The sequence below is a fragment of the Doryrhamphus excisus genome, linkage group LG7 (assembly GCF_037039965.1).
Source record: "Doryrhamphus excisus strain RoL-2023G ecotype Guam linkage group LG7, RoL_Dexc_Guam_v1.1, whole genome shotgun sequence".
Lineage (NCBI taxonomy): Eukaryota > Metazoa > Chordata > Actinopteri > Syngnathiformes > Syngnathidae > Doryrhamphus > Doryrhamphus excisus.
The window spans coordinates 18,930,786-18,953,995 of NC_136363.1; the positions used below are offsets into that span (position 1 = coordinate 18,930,786).

Genomic DNA, 23,210 nt, shown 5'->3' on the forward strand with positions numbered 1-23,210 from the left:
ATATTTAAAGTGTATTTTTGAATTAAAACCAGCCAAATGAGTGTTACTATGGGACACTACTATGGGTTAACACCGAGCATCCAAATTCACAAGCAGCTCATCAAATTCTGTGTGTATGCATCAATATTTGACAAAACTTTGTTATTCTTATAAACACATATTGTATCCTTACACTGTTTGGGCCAACCATATGTTTCTCTGACGAAAATAGACGCCATGGCAGTCCACAAGGAGGAGCTTTGATTTCTTGTTTTTGTCGCCATCTAATGGGCTCGTGGTGTCACTACAGTTTCCGCCCCTATCTTAGCTGTGCGCGATTGTGATTGGTAGTCACCAGTCAGCGCGGATTCTGATTCGTTGTCCACTGTCCACAACCCGCCTCTCCCCAAGTTACTACGGAAGTAGTGCAAAAATTATGTAAAAAAACACGTTTTTATTTTTTTATTTTAATTTTTGTCAACAGTTTGATGAAGAAAAGAATATACAGTATAAAAACATTTACGGGACTAGTCAACTGTCCCTAGGCAGCAGGACAGGAGTTGGGGGTGACACCCAATGTGAAGTGGGCGCGGCTCAGGTCCAGAGGTGTGATGAGGTGAGACTTGATGAGCTCCACGTTCTTCAAGCAGCCTCTGAAGGCCGATTTGACGGACAGACAGTTCTGTTTGGTTCCATCTGGAAAACAAAGTTTTCCATCAAATCTAAAATCCACTACTTCATGTCTCTGTGTTGCATCCTCACCTGGATACCCTCCCAAATAGACCGGATTGTTGGTCTCGGCAGAGGTGGATTGTGGGTAAGGGTTAGTGATGGACTTGCTCCGCCCATCGATGCTTAGACTCAGGGTGTGTTTGGTCTTCCTGGCCAACAGGCGGTGCCAGCGTCCATCACACAGCGTGTGGCCAACAGAGCGAACTGACACTCGGCCTGCACCATTGTTGACGTTAAAGACCACCTAAACGGTAAAAATATCATACAGGCCAAATAAAACTTTAGTTTGTGCAGACAATGATGTTGTAATATGAAAAAAAAACATTAAAAAGCCAATCATTTCATGAGAGTTTATTCCAATATTACTAGAAAAATAAAAATATTTTGAGAAAAATGTCTAATTATGTGAATTAATTTCTAATATAACAAGAAATAGTCAAAATATTTTTAGAAAAATTAATTTATAAGAATTAAGTTTCAATGTTTGATCAAAAGGCAATATTATCACATGAATTAGTCACATGAAAAAAGGTATAAATGTGAGGAAAATAATTTTATGGGAAGCAAATTGTAATATTACAAGGATAATGTAAAAATATATTTTGTACTTTTATGAGAATTAAGGTGTAATAGAAGAAAAGCTATAATTTTATGTCAATTGCATTTTAACAAAATATAGAAAAATATAAGCAAAAATTCTAAATATTATGATAAAAAATCTGTAATTTTATGAGAATTATAATCAAGAAAAAGGTCTAAATATGAGAAAAAAGTGTATTTTTATGGGAATTACATTGTAATGTTTCAATCAAAATATTTTATATGTATTGTATATTATTATTATTATTGACAATTCAGTTTTAATATTAGAAGAATTTTATGAGAATTCTAATATATAAAAAGGAAAAAAAATATTACAAAAATGTAATTTTATGACAATTATGTTCTATTATTATAAGAAAAAAACCTCAAACACGAATAAAAATTGTTATTTTATGGGAATTACATTATAATATTACAATAAAAATGTAAAAATATTTATTTTATTAGAATTCAATTTTAATATTCAAATCTGATGAGAAAAATGTGTAATTTTACAAGAATTATGTTGATTTAGTGATATAAATTCACTGACCTGTCCTTTCATCATCTCTAGTCCAATGGCGTCCACCTTTGCACTGCTAATACCGAGAAAGACGCCCTCTGATTGGCTCGTCCGAAACTCCATGGACACAGACACGTCAGAGCCCACCTTGTAGCCATCCCGCACTGCACGAACACGTTACCTATATATCATCGTCTCCTTATGGTCACATGATTTACCTCGTCTCTACTCACCGAGTGCGGCGTATCCACTGCCGTTAAAGTGACTTCCTGTCTCCTCCTTACTGAAACAGGAAGTGATGTCATGCTGTGAAGCCGGCCTGGAGAGATCCAGCGTGACGCCGTTCAGACTGACCGAGCGGATGCATCCTGGAAGACTCGTGGTGACCTGTGATGGACATATTAGTTTGAAAGAAGATCCAGTGGACATTTTTCTTACATATGTGTCTTACATTGATTCTTCTGGTGTTGTGCATGTGAGGAAGTCCACCGAGGTACAGTCTGCTGCTAACATCCAATTGGTTCCCTTTAACCGTCGCTGAATCCGGAGTGAAATCGTCTACAGAGACGGAGACGAGGCGCCGACTGATGTTGGCGCTGACCTGGCACGGAGATGGCGTGATTAGACACTTTATTTTGCTTATCTACATCGTTGGACTCACTGTGTGCCATTTCCCGTCATTGATGACGGCGGACGAAGCGGCGGTGGCGGCGCCCTTCCCCAGGTCAGCTGACATCAACAGCCGCCCCGCCGCGACACGTAGGATAGCGAAGTCCATCTGGTTAGCGTCGGAGAGAAGCAGCAGCAAACCGTCCTGGGCTCGGCTTCGAACCGACAAGCGTATGTACACGCTGGAGAGAGTGGGTATGTTAAAGTGAAGTCCCGCCCACTCGTGATGTCAAGACCCGCCCCTGAACTGACTCACCTTTTGCGCACAGTGATCGGGTCGATGATGAAAGTCATGTGACTGTGTCGTGTGGAGCCAAACTGAGCTGCAGCAGACAGGAAGCTCGGCTCGGCTTCGGGCGTACACTACAACAAAAATACACAAATATTAGTTTATACAATACATCAATAATTCAATCATTCATTACCATTAGTGGTCCAGGGGGCGGGGCACTCAGGTGGGTGGGCGGGGCTACAGACAGGTGGGAAGGGTCAAGAGTGGGTTCTACATCCTGATCCTCCGGAAGCACCGCCCCTCTGACTCGCTCCTCCAATAGGCAGCTGTCAAGCTCCGCCCCTTCATACCTCACAGCAGCCGAAAGGTCTACAAGCCTATCAAATGACAGACAATGTCATGACTTTAGGGGAGAAAAAAAATCACAATATGCCAAAAATGTAATTAAATATTATGAGAAAATTTTTAAATGTTATGAGAAAATATTTCTAATTTTGCTGCATGATTCTGACATAAATTATGTTTATAAAATTAGATGTAATAATATAATTATAATCCAAACTAATATAAAAAATATATAATTATGGTGTAATATTACCAGAAAAAGTCAAATATTATGAAAGAAAGTGATTTTATGAGAATCAAAGTGTAATTTTGTAACTAATAATATAATATTGTGAAAAGTCAAAAGTTAAATTTATTACCTTTACATTGCGATATGACCGGAAAAGTCAAAATATGGTGAGAACCTTTCTAATTTATGAAAATTAAATTTAAATATGAGAATAAAGTCAAACTATTATGAGAAAAAAAATCTATATTATGAGAATTTTTTTTATTAGTTTGATGAAAATTAATACCTACTGTTAAAAGAAAAAAATCTAAATAATTGGTAAAAATATATGACAAAATTACAATTTATGTAAGTTTAAGTTGTAATATTGTAAAGTTGTATTATTGTTTATATAATGTATATAATTTTATGATAAATATCTTTTAATATTCCAAAAAGAAAGTCAAGATAATATGAGAAAAATAAGCAATTTTTTTTAAAATTACGAGACATTTTTGTCCTAATTTTGAAGGTGGTTTTAATAAATATTTTTCCAAAAACTAAAGAAAAATGATGAGAATACGACTGACCGTCCGCCAAGCACCAGGTATTGGATGCATCCTCTGAACAACTTGGACATGTTCTGTAATTTGTTGGACAAGTTAGACTCCGCCCCTGAAGGCAGTCCGCCGATGAAAAAGGACGCCGTGGAGAGACGGGACAACCCGCCCGGCAACAACGACACGGACTTGGCGTTTCCCTCGTCCACCTGGACGGAAAGCGACCTGAGGGACAGACAGGTGTGAGACAGACGAGACATCGGGGAAACCGTCTTAGCTGTCCTGCTAACACCTACTTCTTGTTGACGTTAATGATGACAGAGTGCTTTGTTCCATCAGCGAAGGACCCGCCTTCGGGTGCCACCACCGCTACACGCCTACTGGCCCCGCCTATCTCCCCTAGCTCCACCTCCAGAGAACCAGAGAGCAGGTGCACGGACAGGAAGTGCTGCGGATGTACGCATATGGTGTTTTAAAAACTGACTTTAAAAACATTTGCGGCGGCGTCTCACCTGTCGCTGCGCGGGGTTATCGGTAAAAGCGGCGAGGAGAACTCCTGATTTGTTATTGGATTTGAAAGAGAGGAGAATCTCCGCCTCCTGGCCAAGTGAACGAGGAGCGATCTGGACGAAGCCGCCGTTTAAAATGGAGACACTCCGCACCGCCTAAAAAACAAATACGGACATTATTGGAATCTCCGTTTAGTGCGTATGCATATGTGCGTCTGTGTGTACCTCCACTACGCATCCTTTCCTCACTCCATATGCGTCCCGCAGAAGGTCAAAGTTCAACCGTGCGATCTCCACATTCTTGATGCAGCCAACGTATGACCTGGAGACGACTTGTCGCCTAGCAAACAGAGTCAAATGAGTGACCTCACATCCTCTTTGAGAGATAAGATAACACCAACCTGATTGGTCGAGAAGCAGGAAGTCCTCCGATGTAAATAGGGTCCAGGTCGGAGCGGTTCAGATCGGAGGCGGTGCCGGGTGACTCCGCCTCCAACACTTCTTTCTCTGACGACTGGTCGGCCGCCATGATGGAGAGATAACCTTTGCGTCTGTTTCTTTGTAGCGTCACCTTGTGCCACATTCCCGTGTTGTACTTCCTGCTGGAGGTCAAAACCAGGGCGCCGGATCCTAGGTCAAAGGTTAAACGGACAGAGCCCTCCACCAGCTCGATGGAGAGGAAGTCCCTCTGCAGGAAGCGGGAGCATCATAATAAGTTAATGATGTCACTGAGCAGGATATGTTATTATTATGATTTGCTTACGGTGTTATTGGATGCCAGGTACAGCAGTAATCCGCCCGGAGACAGCGTTTTAAACAACAACACAATGGAAGTGGATGTGGCTCGTAGAGACTTTTGGACCAATGAGAATCCAGAACCATCAAAGTGGAAGGAAGTCTCCTCTGCTTGTGGACTGAAAAACACGTGTGTAAGCTTTTGATGTGTGTGTGTGTGTGTGTATGTGTGTGCAAACCTGCTAAAGCATCCTCCACATTGTCCCTGTCTGCTGTTATAGTTCCACAATCCGATGTTCTTCTCATTGAGCGACGCTTCGCCCAAGCAACCTTGGAACGTCGACGACTGCAACGCTGCCGGCCTCTGGCGACACACATATGTACATTTATACACAACTGCATTTGTTTGTATAATATAATTCTTATATAACACTTAAATAACACTAATTTGACTATTTAGACTGCAATCCGGGCTGCACAGTGGTCTAGTGGTTAGCGTGCAGACCCACCCTCGGCCATCTCTGTGTGGAGTTTGCATGTTCTCTCATGTTCTCATGTTTTCTCCGGGTACTCCGGTTTCCTCCCACATTCCAAAAACATGCAAGGTTGCTAACATGCTAATTAGCGACTCCAAATTGTCCATAGGTATAAATGTGAGTGTGAATGGTTGTTTGTCTATATGTGCCCTGTGATTGGCTGGCAACCAGTCCAGGGTGTACCCCACCTCTCGCATGAAGACAGCTGGGATAGGCTCCAACACCCCCGTGTGACCCTCGTGAAGATATGCGGTAGAAAATGAATGAAAGAATTAATAAAGGGCGGGGAGTGGTTAGCACGCAGGCCTCACAGCTAGGAAACCGGAGTTCAATTCCACCCTCGGCCCTCTCTGTGTGGAGTTTGCATGGGTTTTATCCGGATACTCCGGTTTCCTCCCACATTCCAAAAACATGCTAGGTTAATTAGCGACTCCAAATTGTCCATAGGTATGAATGTGAGTGTGAATGGTTGTTTGTCTATATGTGCCCTGTGATTGGCTGGCGACCAGTCCAGGGTGTACCCCGCCTCTCGCAAGAAGACAGCTGGGATAGGCTCCAGCACCCCGCGACCCTCGTGAGGATAAGCGGTAGAAAATGAATGAATGACCATTTAGACTGAAACCCGGACTGCACGGTGGTATAGTGGTTAGCGCTCAGACCTCACAGCTAGGAGAACTGAGTTCAATCCCACCCTCGGCCATCTCTGTGTGGAGTTTGCATGTTCTCCCCGTGCATTTGTGGGTTTTCTTTGGGTTTCCTCCCACATTCCAAAAACATGCTAGGTTAATTAGCGACTCCAAATTGTCCATAGGTATGAATGTGAGTGTGAATGGTTGTTTGTCTATATGTGCCCTGTGATTGGCTGGCGACCAGTCCAGAGTGTACCCTGCCTCTCGTCGCTATTGGCGACATTTCCAGTCCATTGTCCTACCTGAGTGTCATCTGCCAGTCCTCCGATGTGTATCACCGTGCCGTTGTCGATGTCAAGAACACGGGTGGATCCTGGTGATGTTGCTGTTACTGCCTGTGATGGTGGCGCCGCTTCCAGCTGATGAACCAATAGGAATCCACGTGCGCCAATCCTACAAACCGTTGCTGTCAGTAAACAGCCTCTGGTGCTGATGTGACTATGTCGCTTCGAAAATTACCGCGTGGCGTTGATTCTTGTCCACTTATTATTAGTGATGTCTAATCCTGGGTATTCCAACTTGGTGCTGCCTGATCCGACATCCCAGATGAGAGAAACCTTCCCATCATGCATCTCCACGGCAAGGAAGTCCACCTGAATGTATAAGATAAATAAGTGTAAATGCATGAATAGTGTGTGTGTTTATTGTTTATTAGTGTACCGTTGTTTTGCTGCCGAGGTAGAAGAGCAGATTATCAGGACTCTTCGTCTTTAAGGTCAAACTCAAGGTGTTGAAGTTGCTCGATTGGACTTCAGGTCGATATGATCGGACGCAGTCGCCGTCTGCCTGCACCGCCACCTTAATCTGATGACATCACAAGGATTCTTAAACTGCGGTACGAATGCCTGCACGGGCATCGTGTAATTAATGACGCACCGACGCCGCTTGTCTCCTGGCCTGATCGATGAGCTCCCTGATGTCAGACAGGTTCCTGCTGAGGCTTTCTCCCAGCATGCTCAGGGGCTTTATCCTGTCACTCAAACTCTGCGTGCGATGCTCCGCCTCCTCCAGTTTCCGCTGCACCTCGTGGGCTAAAACGACAACGTTAACGTTCCACGTAGAAAACATCCATTGCCTCGATTCTCGTGTACCGACCTGCGTCGCGTGTGTGCGTCATCAGCCGATGTGTCTCCGCCACGCTCATGTTGGTTTTCTCCACCACAGAAGAAGAATCCTGCAGCTTCAACCTGAGATTTTGCAAGTGCTGCAGTGCCTCCTGCAGGCTGGAGCTAGCAAGTGCGGCCTGCGATTGCGCTTCCTGCACCTGCAACGATCCTGAACATCGAAATCCAGTCAGTGTTCGAGTCAGTGCGTCCAAAATCTCACCCGTCTCACCGTTAGAAAGGCTCTGCAACTCCCTCATTGGCTGATGGAGGAGGATGCTCTTGTTGTGTAGAAGGTTGCTGAGCATCTGCTGTTTCGTGGTCGCCATGGAGACCTTCAGCTTCAAATCTGTAAGCCAGGTTATCTTTAAATTATATATTTCCAATGGAAAAACATTTTGTTAGACGGACCTTCAGATGTCTTGTTGATCACATGACTCTCCTCGAGCATGGTAGAGACGTTGCTCAGTCTGGTTCTGCTCTCCACTGACAGCGGCTGCTCCGATTGGCTGGACTAAAGCAGAATAAAATTTGATCAATCTTTATCCAATTAGAATAACTGATTAGTAGACACGCCCACCATACCATATTGAGAGCGAGGTCAGCAGACTGGTGAGCCTTGAATGCAACCTGCCTGGCATCGTTGACGAGATCTGTGACCTCAACATCGAGAGGAACCAATCGGCTGCCATTTTGGGAGATGTTACACACTGATGACAGCGAGCTAATACACACAAAAAAATTGAATTAACGGAAAATAGAAAGAGAAAAAAAAATAAGCGAAGACAGGTAACATACCTGTGCAGAGAGTGGGCGTGGCTCTGAAGCAAGTGGGCGTGGCTCTCTGCCCTGTACACACTCTCCAATGAATCTGTCATCTTCAATCCGACAACGAGGGACTCTACTTTTTTCCTCAGCAGAGGGCGCCATTGATCCAGTTCACCTCCCAGCACGTCTACCTGCTTCTTATACAGAAAAAATTAAATAATAAAAAAAGTAATATATAGAAAAAATATAATAAATTGCTACAATAAATAATAATAATAAATAATAATAAAATATTGAACATTTATTTTTATATAAATAATAATAAACAATTAAAAATATACCATTGTAATAATAATTACACAATATTATTAAAAATATGTAAAAATTTGTCTTACCACAGTGATGTTGGTGAACTCCTCAGTCAGGTTGACGATGTCGCTCAGCAGCAGCTGGCTGTCCTCCATCATGTCCTCCACGCACGACCACGCGTCACTGACGTTCTGATGTCCTGACTAACACGCATAAGCACATACGCCATATTGAAAATGCTCAAAAGTGCTCAAGTATGCAAAAAAATGTATCATCTATCATCTTTTTGCATTTGCACGTTGGAGAAAAGAGGCACCAAGATGGTTTTTATGACCGCTATTTAAAAATAAGGCTTTGCTACACATCTCAAAATAAGGGAATTATTAGTTATACTTATTAAGTTGATTTGGGTTTCCTTCAGCCAAAATGCTAACCTATTAGCATTGAATGTAATGTTAGCACTGTAGCTCACATAGCTACGATGCTCACGAGCAGATTTGAGATGTTCATGCGTTTGCGTGTTCACCTGATAGCGGCTGAGAAGAGTGTTTGTGGTCTCCAGCATCGTGTGTGTTTGATTGTTTCGTCGTGTGGCTTCTTCCATGTGTGTTTGTGCGTCTTGCAGCTTTTCCAAGTGAGCGGTGAGATTGGCAGTAAGGGGGCGGAGACCACTGGCGGCGGCGTGTGTGCTGGAGAGGAATTCGAACTGCAGCGAGTGGATGAGAGATTCTGAGAGACTGATAGGATAAAAATGGAGGTCAGTTGGGGATCAATAATGATTGATCAAATATGATTGAAAACACAATACCTGAGCTCCTGATTAACTGAGTTGCTGGCTGTTGTTAGATTGATGGCTCTTATACTTTCCAACATGGACGCCATGTCGTCCAGTAGGCGTGTGCGATTGGTTGCTTCCAGTGCTTTGTCTGCAGTCTGGTTCAGTAGCTCCGCCTCCCTTTCAAGAGCTGCACCAATCATAAGAGTTCATCGTTTGCTTGGGATGTCATAATGGCAGCCTTATGTTGTTTACCTTCGATCTTGACTTGAAGTTTGTTGATGTTTTCCAGCAGACGAACCCCGTCTGAGACGTGGTCATGCGTGGACACGCCCACTTCCTCACTGTCATTGGACAGACTTACGACCTAGCCAATCAGAACACAGAAATATGATTATTTCTTAATCGGGATGTTGTCATGTCACCATGTGACCTGCGCATACCCGCTCAATCAGATCACTGAGGTCAGAGGTCAAGTGAATGACCTCTTCTTGCGTGCTGGACACTCGCATCTCCATGGAAACACGTTCAGAAAACATCACCTAACAGCAGAAACGTCAAGTTTAGCGTATTTTCTGTCTCACTTTTGCAAACCCTGTGATCTACCTGAATGTCTCGGGTGTGATTCTCCAGCGCCACCAGCTGGCGGTAGGGCGCCATGGCAATGCTGCTCATGTTGATGGTGCTGAAGCGCTCGTGCAGCTTGTCCAAGTCATCCAGCAGGACGCCAGTGCACTCGTCATCGCACGCTTGACAGACATAAACGTTAAAAAAAATAAAAATACACATGCAATTGTTCGTGTGCATCATCAAACACTCACACACGCACGCTCCTCCCTCCAGGACGTGGCGCTCAACGCACTCGTCGCATGTTTGACCTTTAACCCCGGCTTTGCATTCGCACTCTCCGCTCAGCGGGTCGCACAGAGGATGCTGGGACCCCCACTCGCTGCAGCTGCACGGTGTGCACGACCCGCCTGGCAATGAGGGGTTCCCGTAGTAACCCAGCGAGCACCTGCGTAACACATCATAAGATAGCGAAGCGATGGAATACAATGAACCGATGTTGGAACACTTACCGCTCACAGTAGCGCCCTTCGTATCCTGTCAGACAGGAAGTGCAGCGGAAGTCTCCGAGCGTTCCCTCGGGCACACAGGTGGGACTGAAACTACATTGGCAAGTCAAAGGTCATATGACACAGCTAATTAGCATTAAAGAGAAGCAATTAGGAATAAAGAGCCTCACGTGTTGTCCAGTAGGGGGCAGGCACACAGCGAGCAGTCACTAATGGAGCCGCTGACCGTCCCATAATACCCTTGTGCACACAGGTGACAGCTCCGCCCACTGGTGTAATGCTGGCACCCCTGTGTGACAAAAATATCAACGTCATCGTTGCTCTTCTCGGGGCGCCACATGTAAACACAAAGTTCCTTTTTTACCTGACACTCGCCGCTTTCCGTGTCGCAGCTGCTGCTGTGGTTGTTGCATCGACACGGGACGCACGGACGCACAAACAGGGACTTTCGTACCTGAGGCGACAACTCTGACAGCGGCTGGCGGAAAAAACCTGCCGCACACTCCTACAAAATGAAGACTACGATTACGTGGGAGCTTCCAGTGGTTTCCATAGTGATGCATTCACGTGACGCTACCTGACAAGACATTCCGGTGTAACCCAGTGGACACACACACGACTCGATAAGTCTCGCCACTGAGCCGTCCGCTTCCTGTTCTTCTACTGCCGTCTCCATGGTGATGTTGGAAATCCTTTAGAAAAGTCACATGATCAGCGCTCATGATGGACAGCCCATCAGCTTTAAGTGTGGATGGTCACCTGCTCTGCTGAAGTCTTGTCCCATAAGAAGCCTTGATGATGACGTACTGTACGTGGCTTAATACGGACAGGAAGTCGCTGTGACTCACCGCCTTCTCGGATACGGAGTTGAAATACTTCCACTTGTGCTGCCCCACACACACACACAAAGTTAGCATCATCCTGTAACCAAGGAAACCGCACCGACAAAGCCTTGCAGTACCTCTGTCAGCCTCGTGGTGTGCTGCGTGGGGACGCCATTGTCAGGGGCGGCCGTGTCAGTGTAGATGACCAACTTCTTCAACGCCCCGCCCCTCATGAGCACCTGAGGCTCATGATTGGCCAGCCCTTGAGCCTCTTCCGCGTAGAAAGTCACCACATAGGACAGCACGCCGCCGTACGACAACATCTAAGACACACAAGAGCGATGCAACATTGAGGGGAAATAAACCCTGAGTTCACACTGAAGGCAGCGTTACCTGGTTGCCTTCAAAGTGAGGCGGCAGCCTCCAGTAAAGAGGACCCGATAGCGTGCTGGTGTTGAGCTGGCGGGTGTCGAGGAGCATGTCGCCGCCCTGTTGGTAGACTCCTGATGTGACGCCATGCAGGTAAGACTGGCTGACCAATGGCAGCAGAGCGGGAGAGTCACCCAGCGTGATCTGTGAAGTAACACAAAATCAGATCATGGATCCATTATCTCATTTTGCTAAGATACTTACAAGATCTCGAATGAGGCCCCCCCGCTCTTCACAGTCCTGACTGAGTCCGGAACAGAAACACTGAGAGCAGCCGTCTGGATTCTCCGACGAGAGACCAAAGAACCCCGAAATGCATTCCTCACAGCGTCGTCCCGTCACGGCCGCCTTTATCGATGAAAGCATGCATCACTCCATATGTAACAAACATATTTGAGACATTATTGGTTCTACCTTGCAAGCGCACTCCCCCGTGTGTCGACAGTCACACACTCCAAGCGTTGCGTTGCACATGTCTACTTGCGTTCCAGCCGAGTCGCAGCCACACAGCGAGCAAGCTGGGTAACCATAGTGACCTGGCGAGCACTGGTTACATGACTTGCCGGAGAAACCCTCTTTGCACGGACACTGACCACTCGCTAGGTCACACTGAGGGGCGGAGCTACCGTCTGCACTGCAGCTACAAGCCTGAAAAGAAGGAAATGCAGCTTTTTTTTAAATTAAAGAGACATAACCACGAATCTCTGCGTAAAGTGCATCTTAGTGTACCTTGCAGCCTTCAACCAGATTATGACCCCAGTAGCCCGTCTCACACTTTTCACAGGTATCTCCCTCAGTGTGGGCGGGGCAAATGCACTCCCCGGTCTCCTGATGGCAGTTCCCGCCCGTGTGGTTGCAGGTGCATGCTGGGAGAATTGTTAAACATGAGTGAAACAGTCAGAAGACATAGAAGATTACACCTGAGCGTATTTCATTACCTGTGCAGCCGTTGGCATGGAAACCAAAATACCCGCGGCCACACCGGTCACACTTGTCCCCGTCCACGCCGTCCACGCATCGGCACCTCCCATTGTCGTCACATGACTCAGCTAGAGAGCCGGATTTGTCGCAAGCACATGCGACGCAGCCCTGACCACTCTGGAGCCCGAAGAACCCCGACTGACGTAAAAGACCGCAAATGTTACGACTTCGGACAAAAACAGTTAGAAAAAGAGGAAGAGGGACGATGTCAGACCTGGCAGCGGTCGCACGCTCGTCCAGTCACGTTTTCTCGACAGTCGCACTGTCCTGTTGTGACATCACAAACGCTCAACAATGAGCCACTGACAGTGCAGTTGCAATCTGCAAAACAAACACACAAATGAAAATAAATACTCTAATAAATTAGAGACATTGTTCTGTGTGAAAGTGAATATATTTCTGTGTGAAAGCGGCCATAAGATCCAGCATGTGACAGCTAATCTAAGACACCAAAGGTCAAATCTAATCTGGATTTTGGAAGATCAACATTCCTCTGCAAAAGAAAAAAAAAAAAACACACACACACACATGCATATACATTTTATACACATATCTCACCTTGGCAATTTTTCTCATGCACCGCGTCGCCATAGAAACCAGCCACGCAGGTCTCACAGTGCTTCCCGCCTGTGTTGCCGCGACAACGCAGACACTCCCCGGTGACGCCGTCGCAGTGTCCCTCCTCGCTGATGTCCACGTTGTTGTTGCATTCGCAGCGGACACAAGTCCCGCCTACTACCTGGGGGTTTCCATAGAAACCGTTGGAACACCTAAAAGTCACAAACAAGTGTAGTATTTAGTATTAGTACAACATGGCAGCAATAGAACCATTCATTCATTTTCTACCGCTTTTCCTCATGAGTGTGCTCATGTGCTGGAGCCTATCCCAGCTGTCTTCGGGCGAGAGGTAGGGTACACCCTGGACTGGTGGCCAGCCAATCACAGGGCACATATAGACAAACAACCATTCACACTCACATTCATACCCCTGTTTTTGGAATGTGGGAGTACCCGGAGAAAACCCACGCATGCACGGGGAAAACATGCAAACTCCACACAGAGATGGCCGAGGGTGGAATTGAACCCTGGTCTCCGAGCTGTGAGGTCCGCGCGCTAACCACTCGACCGCCATGCAGCCCGTAAGACAAACATCTCAGGCAAAAAATACCGTCTTATATTTGGGTCAGTACATTATATAATGTAAGGATGGCTGAACCTGCAGCCATCAAACATTTTTATAACATTACTAGAGCCCTCTAGACATGAAGTAGCATCCCTACAGTCACCTTTATACTCGTATTACCCAATATAGTTGACATAATGACAGAAAATAAGACGTATTGCATGTTTTTGGCATGTGGGAGGAAACCGGAGTACACGGAGAAAACACGGGGAGAACATGCAAACTCCACACAGAGATGGCCGAGGGTGGAATTGAACCCTGGTCTCCTAGCTATAAGGTCTGTGCTAACCACTTGTCCACCGTGTTGCCCTTGCAATAGAACCAATGTTGGTATAATAATGGTAAGTTAGCATGAATACTGTTGTTCATTGGGGATTTGACTGTAGATAGACAATTAGACAGTCATACTTACTTCTGGCAGTTGGTCCCGGTGTATCCCTCCTGACACTGGTCGCATGTCACATGTCCAAAAGTGTCCATCACGCATGTTGGACTGAAACTGAAACATATGATGTTAACATTAGCTTCTCTAGTTTGTGCTCCATGTGGACCGGAGATGGGACCAACCTGTTAGAGGCCTCCGTTAGAGGACATGGACAACGGCGACAGTCGTCCGCTGACCCCTCTGTGGCGTCGCCATAGAAACCAGGGAGACACTGATCACAGTGAGGACCAGTGGTGTTGTGTCTACAACCCTGAAAGAGCAACAACAATTATATTTTTTTATATTTATGTTTTGACTTGCTGACGGGTGTCCAAGTGTCCAAACCCACCAGACAGACGCCATTGACATCACAATCGGAGGCATGGTCGTTACATTCGCACTGCATACAGTTTCCCCCGAACAGGACTCCGCCCACCCTGTAAAAACCTGGAAGACACGACTAGACAAACAAAAGGAGACTCACAATGAGGCGCCACAATAGCTAACAGAATGTCCAATTAAAGGAAGTGTCCTGCTAACCTCACAGGAAGTACCGCCGTACCCCCAGGGACATTCGCACATCTCCATGGCAACGGCTTGGACTCCGGATGAAGATTGAGAGTTGGCTCCGTCCAGAGACACAAAGACAAGCCTGAAAGAAAAAAAAACTTGAATATAAAGTAGACATGTCACAAGTAATCAGTTTACTGCGTCCTCACTGTATTGCTCCACTGGAAGAGGCGTTCAGGTGAATTCGAACCTTCAGCGAGGTCACCTCCGCAAACACAGACAGCAGGTCATCACGGCTAACCTGGACACCTGTTCGCTCGCGGACAAACTGCTTTGGGAGCATCGCTACGGTGACAGAGTGCTCAGTTGATGGCGAGAGGGAAAGGACGCGAGGCGGCGAGAGGTGAAGCGCTCCCTCGTTGCCCTGCGGAACAGATGATGCTCATGATGTAGTCCTGACGGGGGTCATGAGTGGCGTTTTATTACCTCAATGATGACGTCAACGTGAGCGGTGATGAAATGATCGTCCGACGGGCCTTGATAGACTATGGAAAAATTCAGGAAACCTCCGTAGGATGACAGCTAAAAGGGAAAGAACATGAGGAGCATATACATACAACACATGGATGGACAGTCAAACAAACAAGCTGATACCTTGTTGCCAAGGAAACCTTCAGGCGCCACCCATGAGACCTCCTCTTGGCTGCTGATTGATCCAGTGGAGGTATTGCTACTGGAAGCGGGGAGCTCATTGCCGAGGATGGCGGGGTATTTGTGGAGGGGGCGGAGCCCAGTGTCTGTAGAGACCACCTGCACAAACACGTGGAACATTATCGCCATATTTTGTTTACATACATCAATAAATGTGAGGAATAATATACTGTATTGGGGAAAAACAGGTTGTTTGTCTATATGTGCTCTGTGATTGGCTGGCGACCAGTCCAGGGTGTACCCCGCCTCTTGCCCGAAGACAGCTGGGATAGGCTCCAGCCCCCCCGAGACCCTCGTGAGGATAAGCGGTAGAAAATGAATGAATGGGAAAAAACATCATAATGCGTCATCCCTCTTAATATATGTAATGGCTTACATGAATAAAAAAAACATCTCCTCCCATTATGTGTGGAAGTGGTACATTTTTAATAAAATTCTAAGCTAACTGGTTAGCTTGCTAGCGTGATAGCTAGAGTGCAAAGGTGACTAAAGCGGTCTTATTTCATGTCTACAGGGTTGTCGTAATGTAACGAAAATATATAAAATATGTGCCCTGTGATTGGCTGGTATAGGCTCCAGCACTCCCCGCGACACTTGTGAGGATAAGCGGTAGAAAATGAATGAATGGGAAAAAACATCAGAATGCATCATCCCTCTAAATATATGTCATGTCTTACATGAATGAAAAAAAAACATCTCCTCCCATTATGTGTGGAAGTGGTACTTTTTTGGCTTAAAAATAAATTAGAATCTAACTGGTTAGCTTGCTAACTTGATAGCTAGAGGTTGTAGTAATGTAACAAAAATATATTTATAACATGGTCAGGTCTGTATACAATTAACCGCTATAAAGAAATGATTACCGCAACACTATTATGTACAAAAAATGCAGTTATTAAAAAAATGTATGCCTTATATCCATCCATGCATCCAAATAATTCAGCAAAAAAATGACATAACAATTCAACAATATGTCAATCAACTGTTCAAAACATTCCATGTTGTGTAGCCGTGCAGCTAAATGTCATAAAAACAACAATACCAGTATGTCGCCTCCTAGTGGCTTGTGCCAGGAATACGTTTTTATATGTGCATTACCTGTGCTGTAGACCAAGTGGAGCTCTCGCAGACGTCCGACACGCCGAAACAGAAGCAGTCGGTGCACCCCTGCGGGTCGGCGTCCTGCAGGTTGTAGAACCCGGCTTTACACAGGTCGCAATGAAGTCCCATCACGTTAGCCTGGAGGAGAGGAAAGTTGAAATTTGAAAATGATAATCCCGGTCGGGGTATAAAAAAAAAAGTGATGTGATCGTACCTTGCAAATGCAGTCGTCGCACGGGTCTCTGTTGAGGCTGCCGGCGAGGTTACACTCGCAGCGAGAGCACAGGGGGAAGTCTCGGAAACCGAAAGCACAGCGGTCACATCTGCGGCCCGTGAACCCTTCTTTGCACACACACTGGCCTGCACTAACACCTACATACACACACTTATTAATACATAATTAAATTGACCATATAAGCGTGTGATGTATAAATTCGAAAATTCACCCGGAAAAGTGTCATCTCTCCTGCAGATGGAAGACTCGGCTCCTCCCACATCACAGTCACATTCCACACAAGGAGAATCGGCATAAGGAGAAACCTAAACACACCTCATGAGTTATCACCCTTCTTATTGTAGTTATTGTTATGTCGTGTACCTGAACAGGTCTGTAGTATCCGTCTGCGCAGGTCTCGCAGTTGATACCGGCTGTGTTCTGCCGGCAGTTCACACAAACCCCGCCTCCGCGTCGTACGCCGTGGGTGTTCACACTCAACCCGAGATCGGCCACCGTTTGATTGTAGTAACAGTCGCTGGCTTTGTTGTGACAGTTACACTCTGAGAAAAGCAGACAAAGACGGAGGAAGTTTTATACTCAACTGGCATTCCGGGGGGCTGACGTCAACGAAGCAGACTCATAATTATTTATGAGTGACAGTTTTCATAAAAACAGCACAGAAGAATACAGGATCTTTGACAACAATAATATAGATACAGTAATTAGGATGTGACTTACTTTCGCATGTGTTTCCATCACTGACAGTCCCTGGTTGCCATGGCAGCTGATGGTAACCCGGGCAACAGTGGTTGCAGCTCTCTCCACAGGTATTGTGCTCACATACGCACTGTAGTTTCTATATACGCACATATATATGTCTGTTATATGTCTGCGTATTTTGGTATGAACAGGCGTGGTGTTACCTTGGTAACAGGGTCCAGTGGACAGCTTTGGGCGTGACCATAGCAGATACACATTCCGCCCACAGAGATGTCTTTGATGGAGTAATAATACTGAAAAGAAAACACACTCGGTTTACTATACTAGGAAGTGCATCACGTGACTAAAAATGGCTGACAGTCATACCCGACGGGTCACAATGGGGTCGACGTCTCGCGGGTCTCGCAGGCTCAGCGTCATCAGGTCGGCGTTGAGTGTCCTGATGCGCTGCAAGCGAAGTCTGATGAAACGAGCTGAGGTGAAGTTCAAGAGTTCCGAGGTCAAATCGTCCGCTCCGGGTCGACTGTTAATTAGCGATGTGTGAATCTGAGAACGAGACGGCGAGGTTGAAGGTTAGACTCGGGACAAGTCAACGGTGGAAATGATCGAAAGTCGTCGGCCTCACCTCTCCGTGCTCCAGAGGTTCCAGCCTGGAGTAGTATGACGTGCAGATGACCTCTGTGTCTCCTTTGTAGGTCGGAGGTCCGAGTCTTGGTGTAATGTTGTAACGTGACAGACATTCCGAGTCGCTGATGGCGTAAAACTGCCATGGTTCAAAGGTCACGCCATCCAGAGACCGCTCCAGAATCCAGTTACCTAAGAGGACGATTCCAGCAATTTACCAGTTGAGGTTATGTTTTTGCCGGCGTTTATTAGTCAAAATAACTCAAAAAGTTCTGAATGGATTTGGAAGAAATTTTCAGGAATTGTTGGAAATGGGATATGGAAGAACTGATGAACTTTTAGGGATGATCCGGATCACCGCCTGGATCCGGGGCTCTTTAAAATTGTGAGATAGCACCATTATAACTCCACAAACAAATGGTTAGAGCACTTGTTCCGGACATTTAGCCTTCTCAACATGCTAAGTGCTAACATTAGCATGTTCGCATACTAGCAATTTTTGCTATTTTCATTGGTAGACGCATATATACACACTAACTTACACTATCATGCTAAGTATCAGCATGCTAATGTTAGCATAGCTGTCATGCTAATATTATCATTGTGGCATTTTTATCCGTTTAAATGGGAAGACACTCACAAACACTATCATACTAAGTGTTAGCCTGCTAACATTAGCATGTTAGCATTGCTAGCATGCTAGCATTAGTGTTATTAGTAGTAGTAGTATAGTAGTAGTAATAGTAGTATTATTTTTTTAGCTATTTTCATAGATAAATACTATTATGCTAGGTGATAACATAAAAACATTAGCATGTTAGCATTTATTGCGATTTTCATGAAGATGAAAATTACGCTATCATGCTAGGTGCTAGCATGCTAATGTTAGAATGTTCGAAGCCTGGCATGTTTTGCTATTTTCATAGGGTAGAAACACATATAAACACTGTTATGCTATGTGTGAGCATGCTAATGTTAGCAATGTTGGCAATTTCAGCAGTAAGTAAGTACTTATACAAACACTTTGCACTATTATGCTAGGTGTTAATTCTTTAAGTCATTCATATGAAATCATTCATAAGGAAAAATGTCAATAAAATACATTTATGGTGTAAATCACAATATAGGGGTGCGTGGTGGAGGTCCACGCTCTCCATGTGCTTTTATAGTTATTTATACTGTCCACATACATAAATAACATATTCCATTAACGTAATCAATGATGTGACAAGACTGACCTGGTCGAGGAGAGTTAGCTGCCTTGATGATGATGTAAGCCACCTGAAAGATCTGCACAGAAAACACTAACATGTAACTCATGAAAACAAACATGGCCTCCTTCAGCGCTAACATGCTAGCCTATCTTCTTTTTGTTGGAGGCAGGATGTCACCTGTTTCAAATCCAGGGTAATGGTGACCCAATGAAACTGCCGTCCATTCTTAATGCTTGGACTCTGCCACCATCGATTGGTTCCATCGATGGCGTTGGTGATGGGATGGCGTTCTGAACAAAGTAGAAACTCAGCATTATGAGATACCACACGGCGCTAACTTCTGACTTACCTTTGGACAGAATGGAGTTGGCGTCACATTTTGGACAGTGAGGGTTTTTAATTAACCGTCCAGGGACGTGTTCCACTAGTTTGCAGTAAACTTCCGGTTCAGGGTCTCCACATGTGGCGTTGCTTGAGATCTCGGCGTTACTGGCTAAGTTCAAAATGGCTGGGAACAAACCTGGAACAAAAAGGAGCTAGCAGTTAGCAGTTCATCACCCTCAAGCTAGCTAGCTAAAATGTGGCTTTTTTCCACTTTTATTTTGTTATTGATTGATTTATTTTGCTTGCTACTTCTCCCAGTGGTCATATTTAATTTTTAATATTTAATTTTTAAAAGCATAAAGTACTTACAAGAGGACTGACAAGCGCATGTGTGTCAAATGTGAACAATATTGGTTGAAAAACATGGCCGCCAGCAACCAAAACATCATTGCAGGTGCATTTAAATAATTGTTCATAAGTCATTGACAATTTGTTTAATGTTTATAAAACTTTGTGTAAATCTGCATGACATGAACGCTAACATGTCCTCAAACGATTTCTGAGCACAACCCATAGGGGGAGCCAAAAATTAAATTCCCCCCTAATTGTTTTATATCTCTCTTCAAGGATCTTCTAACCTAAGGACTTCTTTTGTCAATGAACACTTTCAGAGGGACAACAGTGTCTTGTGGGCACAGCTGTGAAGGTGTGATAGCATCTGGGTGGTCTCACAGACACACACACACACAGAGACACACACACACACACGTATTGAGGAGTCTGGAGCCTTGGGGGGGGCTGCTTTTGTTTTCATGTGTGTGTGTTTGTAGGGGGTAGGAAAAGAGGTGGAGTGTGATTGTTAACACTAATTATCACACACACGGATACACTGTGTGTTTCCCAGCATGCCACAAATTGCGTGTGTGACCCCCCCCCCCACTCACAAACACACACATTAGGGTCATCCAGTTGTCCTTCAAAACGTAAAAACCGTAATTTGATGACTTTTTTAAGCTGGTGCGCATCATGCGGTCGTTGATTCTCGTTCTACTCCCTCAACACCCCCCCCCCCCTTCAAAGCAAAGCCGCACAGGTGAGGACACGTCTGTCTTGGAGCTTCCTGTTGATGGCCCTAATAGTCCTTCCTGTTTGTAATGTCCACTGACCGACATTATTCAGCAGGATTACACAAAAAAAAATTTGAATGCCTAAAAATGGCCCCAAAACTACACTTTGGACACCCTTGTGTTCGAAAAAAATATAAAAATGAGTAATGACTGTGGCTCCCCCTACAGGTTGTGGTTATATTGCATTGGAATCAATGCTTTATCACCCAATAACTTGTATTGGGCTACTTGTTCGGTGCCATTTCAAATACGTTTTGGTGCATGGCGTCAGTGTATTTCAACCAATCTTGCTCAAATTCGCCACACATGTACGTGTCGGTCCCCTAAAGCTGCGTACCAAATTTTATAGTGATTCAGCAAAACACCCTAAAGTTACAATGTGTGAAATATATACACTTAATGATGCCTCCTATTGGCTGTGAGCACATTTTATGATATTATTATCATTATTTTGTGATATGTTGCATGAGAACACATCTCAAAAAGACTAAACAGTCGTGTCGGTGTGTTCCATGTCAAGGACGCACAACGGAAGACACGTTGACATACAGTCACAACTTTTTTTTTCCCTCCACTTTTCAGCAACAGTAAGAGTTTATTGTAACATGTAATAATTACAGGTGAAAAGTAACAAATTACACTTTTTGTGTATTTGTACAGTTGAAAAATCTGTGATAGGTTTTGTTTAAAGTACATAAATGAATGAATTATGAATACTTTTTATTAAAAACACCTCCTGTGAGACTTGAATCAGGGTAAATTGAGTAAAGTTGGTTACTTATTAGTTTAATTTGAGTAAAACGTCAGAAAAGTTGAATACTTAAGTAGTGATCATTGCTATCATGACTAAATGAGCAGCACCAGTCAAAAGTTTAGACACACTTTCTCATGTTATTGAATGAGAAAGTGTGTCTAAACTTTTTTTAAATCATATTTTTCATTACTATAGCTTTAGATTTGATTGCTTATTTATTATTATCATTTTAAATGTATTACCTAAATGCATCACAACAAGTCAAAATGTTCTGACACACTTTCTCATACTACTGAATGGGAATGTGTGTCTAAACTTTTGACTAGTACTGCATTTATTGCAGTACAAGTACACTAATGTACACACATTTCATTTGCATGCTAATGATAATGAAGCGTGTCTCACCTCTCTGCTGGGAAGCAGTTTGCTCCATCAGCAGCAACAGCAGAAGCAGCTTCATCCCCTCCAAAAAAAAAACTTAACAAAAGCAACACAAAACTAGAACAAAATTGCGATGTGAAGGGGTTATGATGCACATCCAAGCAGTGGAATGTGTGGTGGCCCCCCAGTCGGGCTTAACCAGCGTTAACTGGACTTAAAAGTGGAAGTGAAGTAGAAGAATGTGTTGCTGCAGAGTCGCTGCTGGCATCCCAATGTGAATCTGTGCAGGGCTAGCATTCATTCATTCAATGCAATGGGGGGCCTGGGATGGAGGGGGAGGGGTGGGATTGTACCATCTAGTCATGGAATGGAGGGGGATACATAATAATTGTTATTTTGTTTGGGCCTTGAATTGTAATGTTTTGCTCACAATACTAGAAAAATGCAAAAGAATACAGTTATTTTTCCTTCAAAACCTACCATTACTGAGTGAGGGAATGAGATACTGTACTGTATGTTCATGGACCCCACTTAACAATGAATAGAAACGCCCTCTAGTGGTGGCATTATAATTCAACACCCAAGTAGCTTCAACTCTTGGCGCTTCCCCCATTGGAAGAATGGTGCCTTGTTTTGTTTGTATATGCTGTTGTTTCGCTAGTGCAAACACGTTTAATTTTTATTAATAAAATAATTGCATTTATTTATCTTATGTACTTATGTACTTTTCCGTAGTTAAAAAAAATCCAAGTGTACGCAAATGCATCAATATTTCACGTGACATTACTCTTTTCTCCAATTGGTCAAGAAGGTAAACAGGAAGTAAGTTGGAGCGTAGAACGAAATGATGCTAATAAACAAAACACGGAAAAAAGTGTACTCATTTTCAGTTGTTCGCTACTGTAAATATAACTTTAAATATACGTTTTCACAGCTTCTCTGTTAAAGATTGGAGGCTGTGATATCACAGAAACGTGGCATTAACTGACGTTAAAAAAATTAATCCATGAGTTTGTGTCCTCTATGATGGGTTATCGCATCTTTTCACAGCTGGTTCAAAATGCAGCAGACATATTTTGCTGTAAACCTTAAAAAAAGCCACAAAAACGATGTTTAATTCGACGTTTATCATCATTTCAGTCACATGGGAATGAGCAGTTACAGTATTTTACATTACTTGAAGTCTGTACACATCTGCCTTACGTGAGGAAGTTAGCATGGTGAGTTAGCCACACGTGTGGGTGACTGATAAGAAAAAAAAGCCAAAATATTCCACTTTTACAGAAAAAAAATATGCAAAGAAACCCAATGGCTACATTTAACACTGATCATTGTAACATATTTTCAAAAAAAATA

At 44.2% G+C, this 23,210-nt stretch overlaps 1 protein-coding gene and 1 long non-coding RNA gene across 2 annotated transcripts in view; both read right to left on the minus strand.

Annotated features, from left to right (window-relative positions):
- Positions 1-264, minus strand: part of LOC144899563 (uncharacterized) — a 9,015-nt gene extending 8,751 nt beyond the window's left edge. Inside the window, exon 1 of the long non-coding RNA XR_013627789.1 lies at positions 173-264. This is a non-coding gene — a long non-coding RNA (uncharacterized LOC144899563). The remainder of the gene's footprint in view (positions 1-172) is intronic.
- A 108-nt stretch (positions 265-372) lies between these two features.
- Positions 373-22,123, minus strand: lama1 (laminin, alpha 1). Its single transcript, XM_058059621.2, has 63 exons — positions 21,879-22,123; positions 19,618-19,788; positions 19,446-19,558; positions 19,293-19,344; positions 18,056-18,246; positions 17,797-17,976; positions 17,634-17,723; positions 17,449-17,566; positions 17,092-17,270; positions 16,940-17,033; positions 16,708-16,865; positions 16,491-16,631; positions 15,336-15,491; positions 15,168-15,263; positions 14,891-15,105; positions 14,712-14,823; positions 14,521-14,631; positions 14,315-14,442; positions 14,160-14,246; positions 13,123-13,334; positions 12,779-12,885; positions 12,522-12,702; positions 12,313-12,449; positions 11,998-12,231; positions 11,788-11,931; positions 11,548-11,727; positions 11,292-11,477; positions 11,090-11,217; positions 10,908-11,022; positions 10,695-10,835; positions 10,501-10,619; positions 10,334-10,423; positions 10,076-10,269; positions 9,861-10,003; positions 9,698-9,796; positions 9,510-9,621; positions 9,288-9,444; positions 9,006-9,216; positions 8,566-8,682; positions 8,201-8,364; positions 7,988-8,126; positions 7,814-7,916; positions 7,635-7,751; positions 7,395-7,574; positions 7,176-7,330; positions 6,960-7,103; positions 6,759-6,892; positions 6,542-6,692; positions 5,314-5,438; positions 5,103-5,253; positions 4,741-5,027; positions 4,565-4,679; positions 4,343-4,495; positions 4,127-4,278; positions 3,861-4,055; positions 2,911-3,094; positions 2,742-2,848; positions 2,478-2,667; positions 2,268-2,417; positions 2,050-2,203; positions 1,847-1,980; positions 742-955; positions 373-675 (listed from the first exon to the last, which is right to left on the minus strand). The coding sequence occupies exons 1-63, from the start codon at positions 21,931-21,933 to the stop codon at positions 521-523; spliced, it is 9,207 nt and encodes a 3,068-aa protein (XP_057915604.2). The 5' UTR covers positions 21,934-22,123; the 3' UTR covers positions 373-520.
- Positions 22,124-23,210: the final 1,087 nt, after the last annotated feature.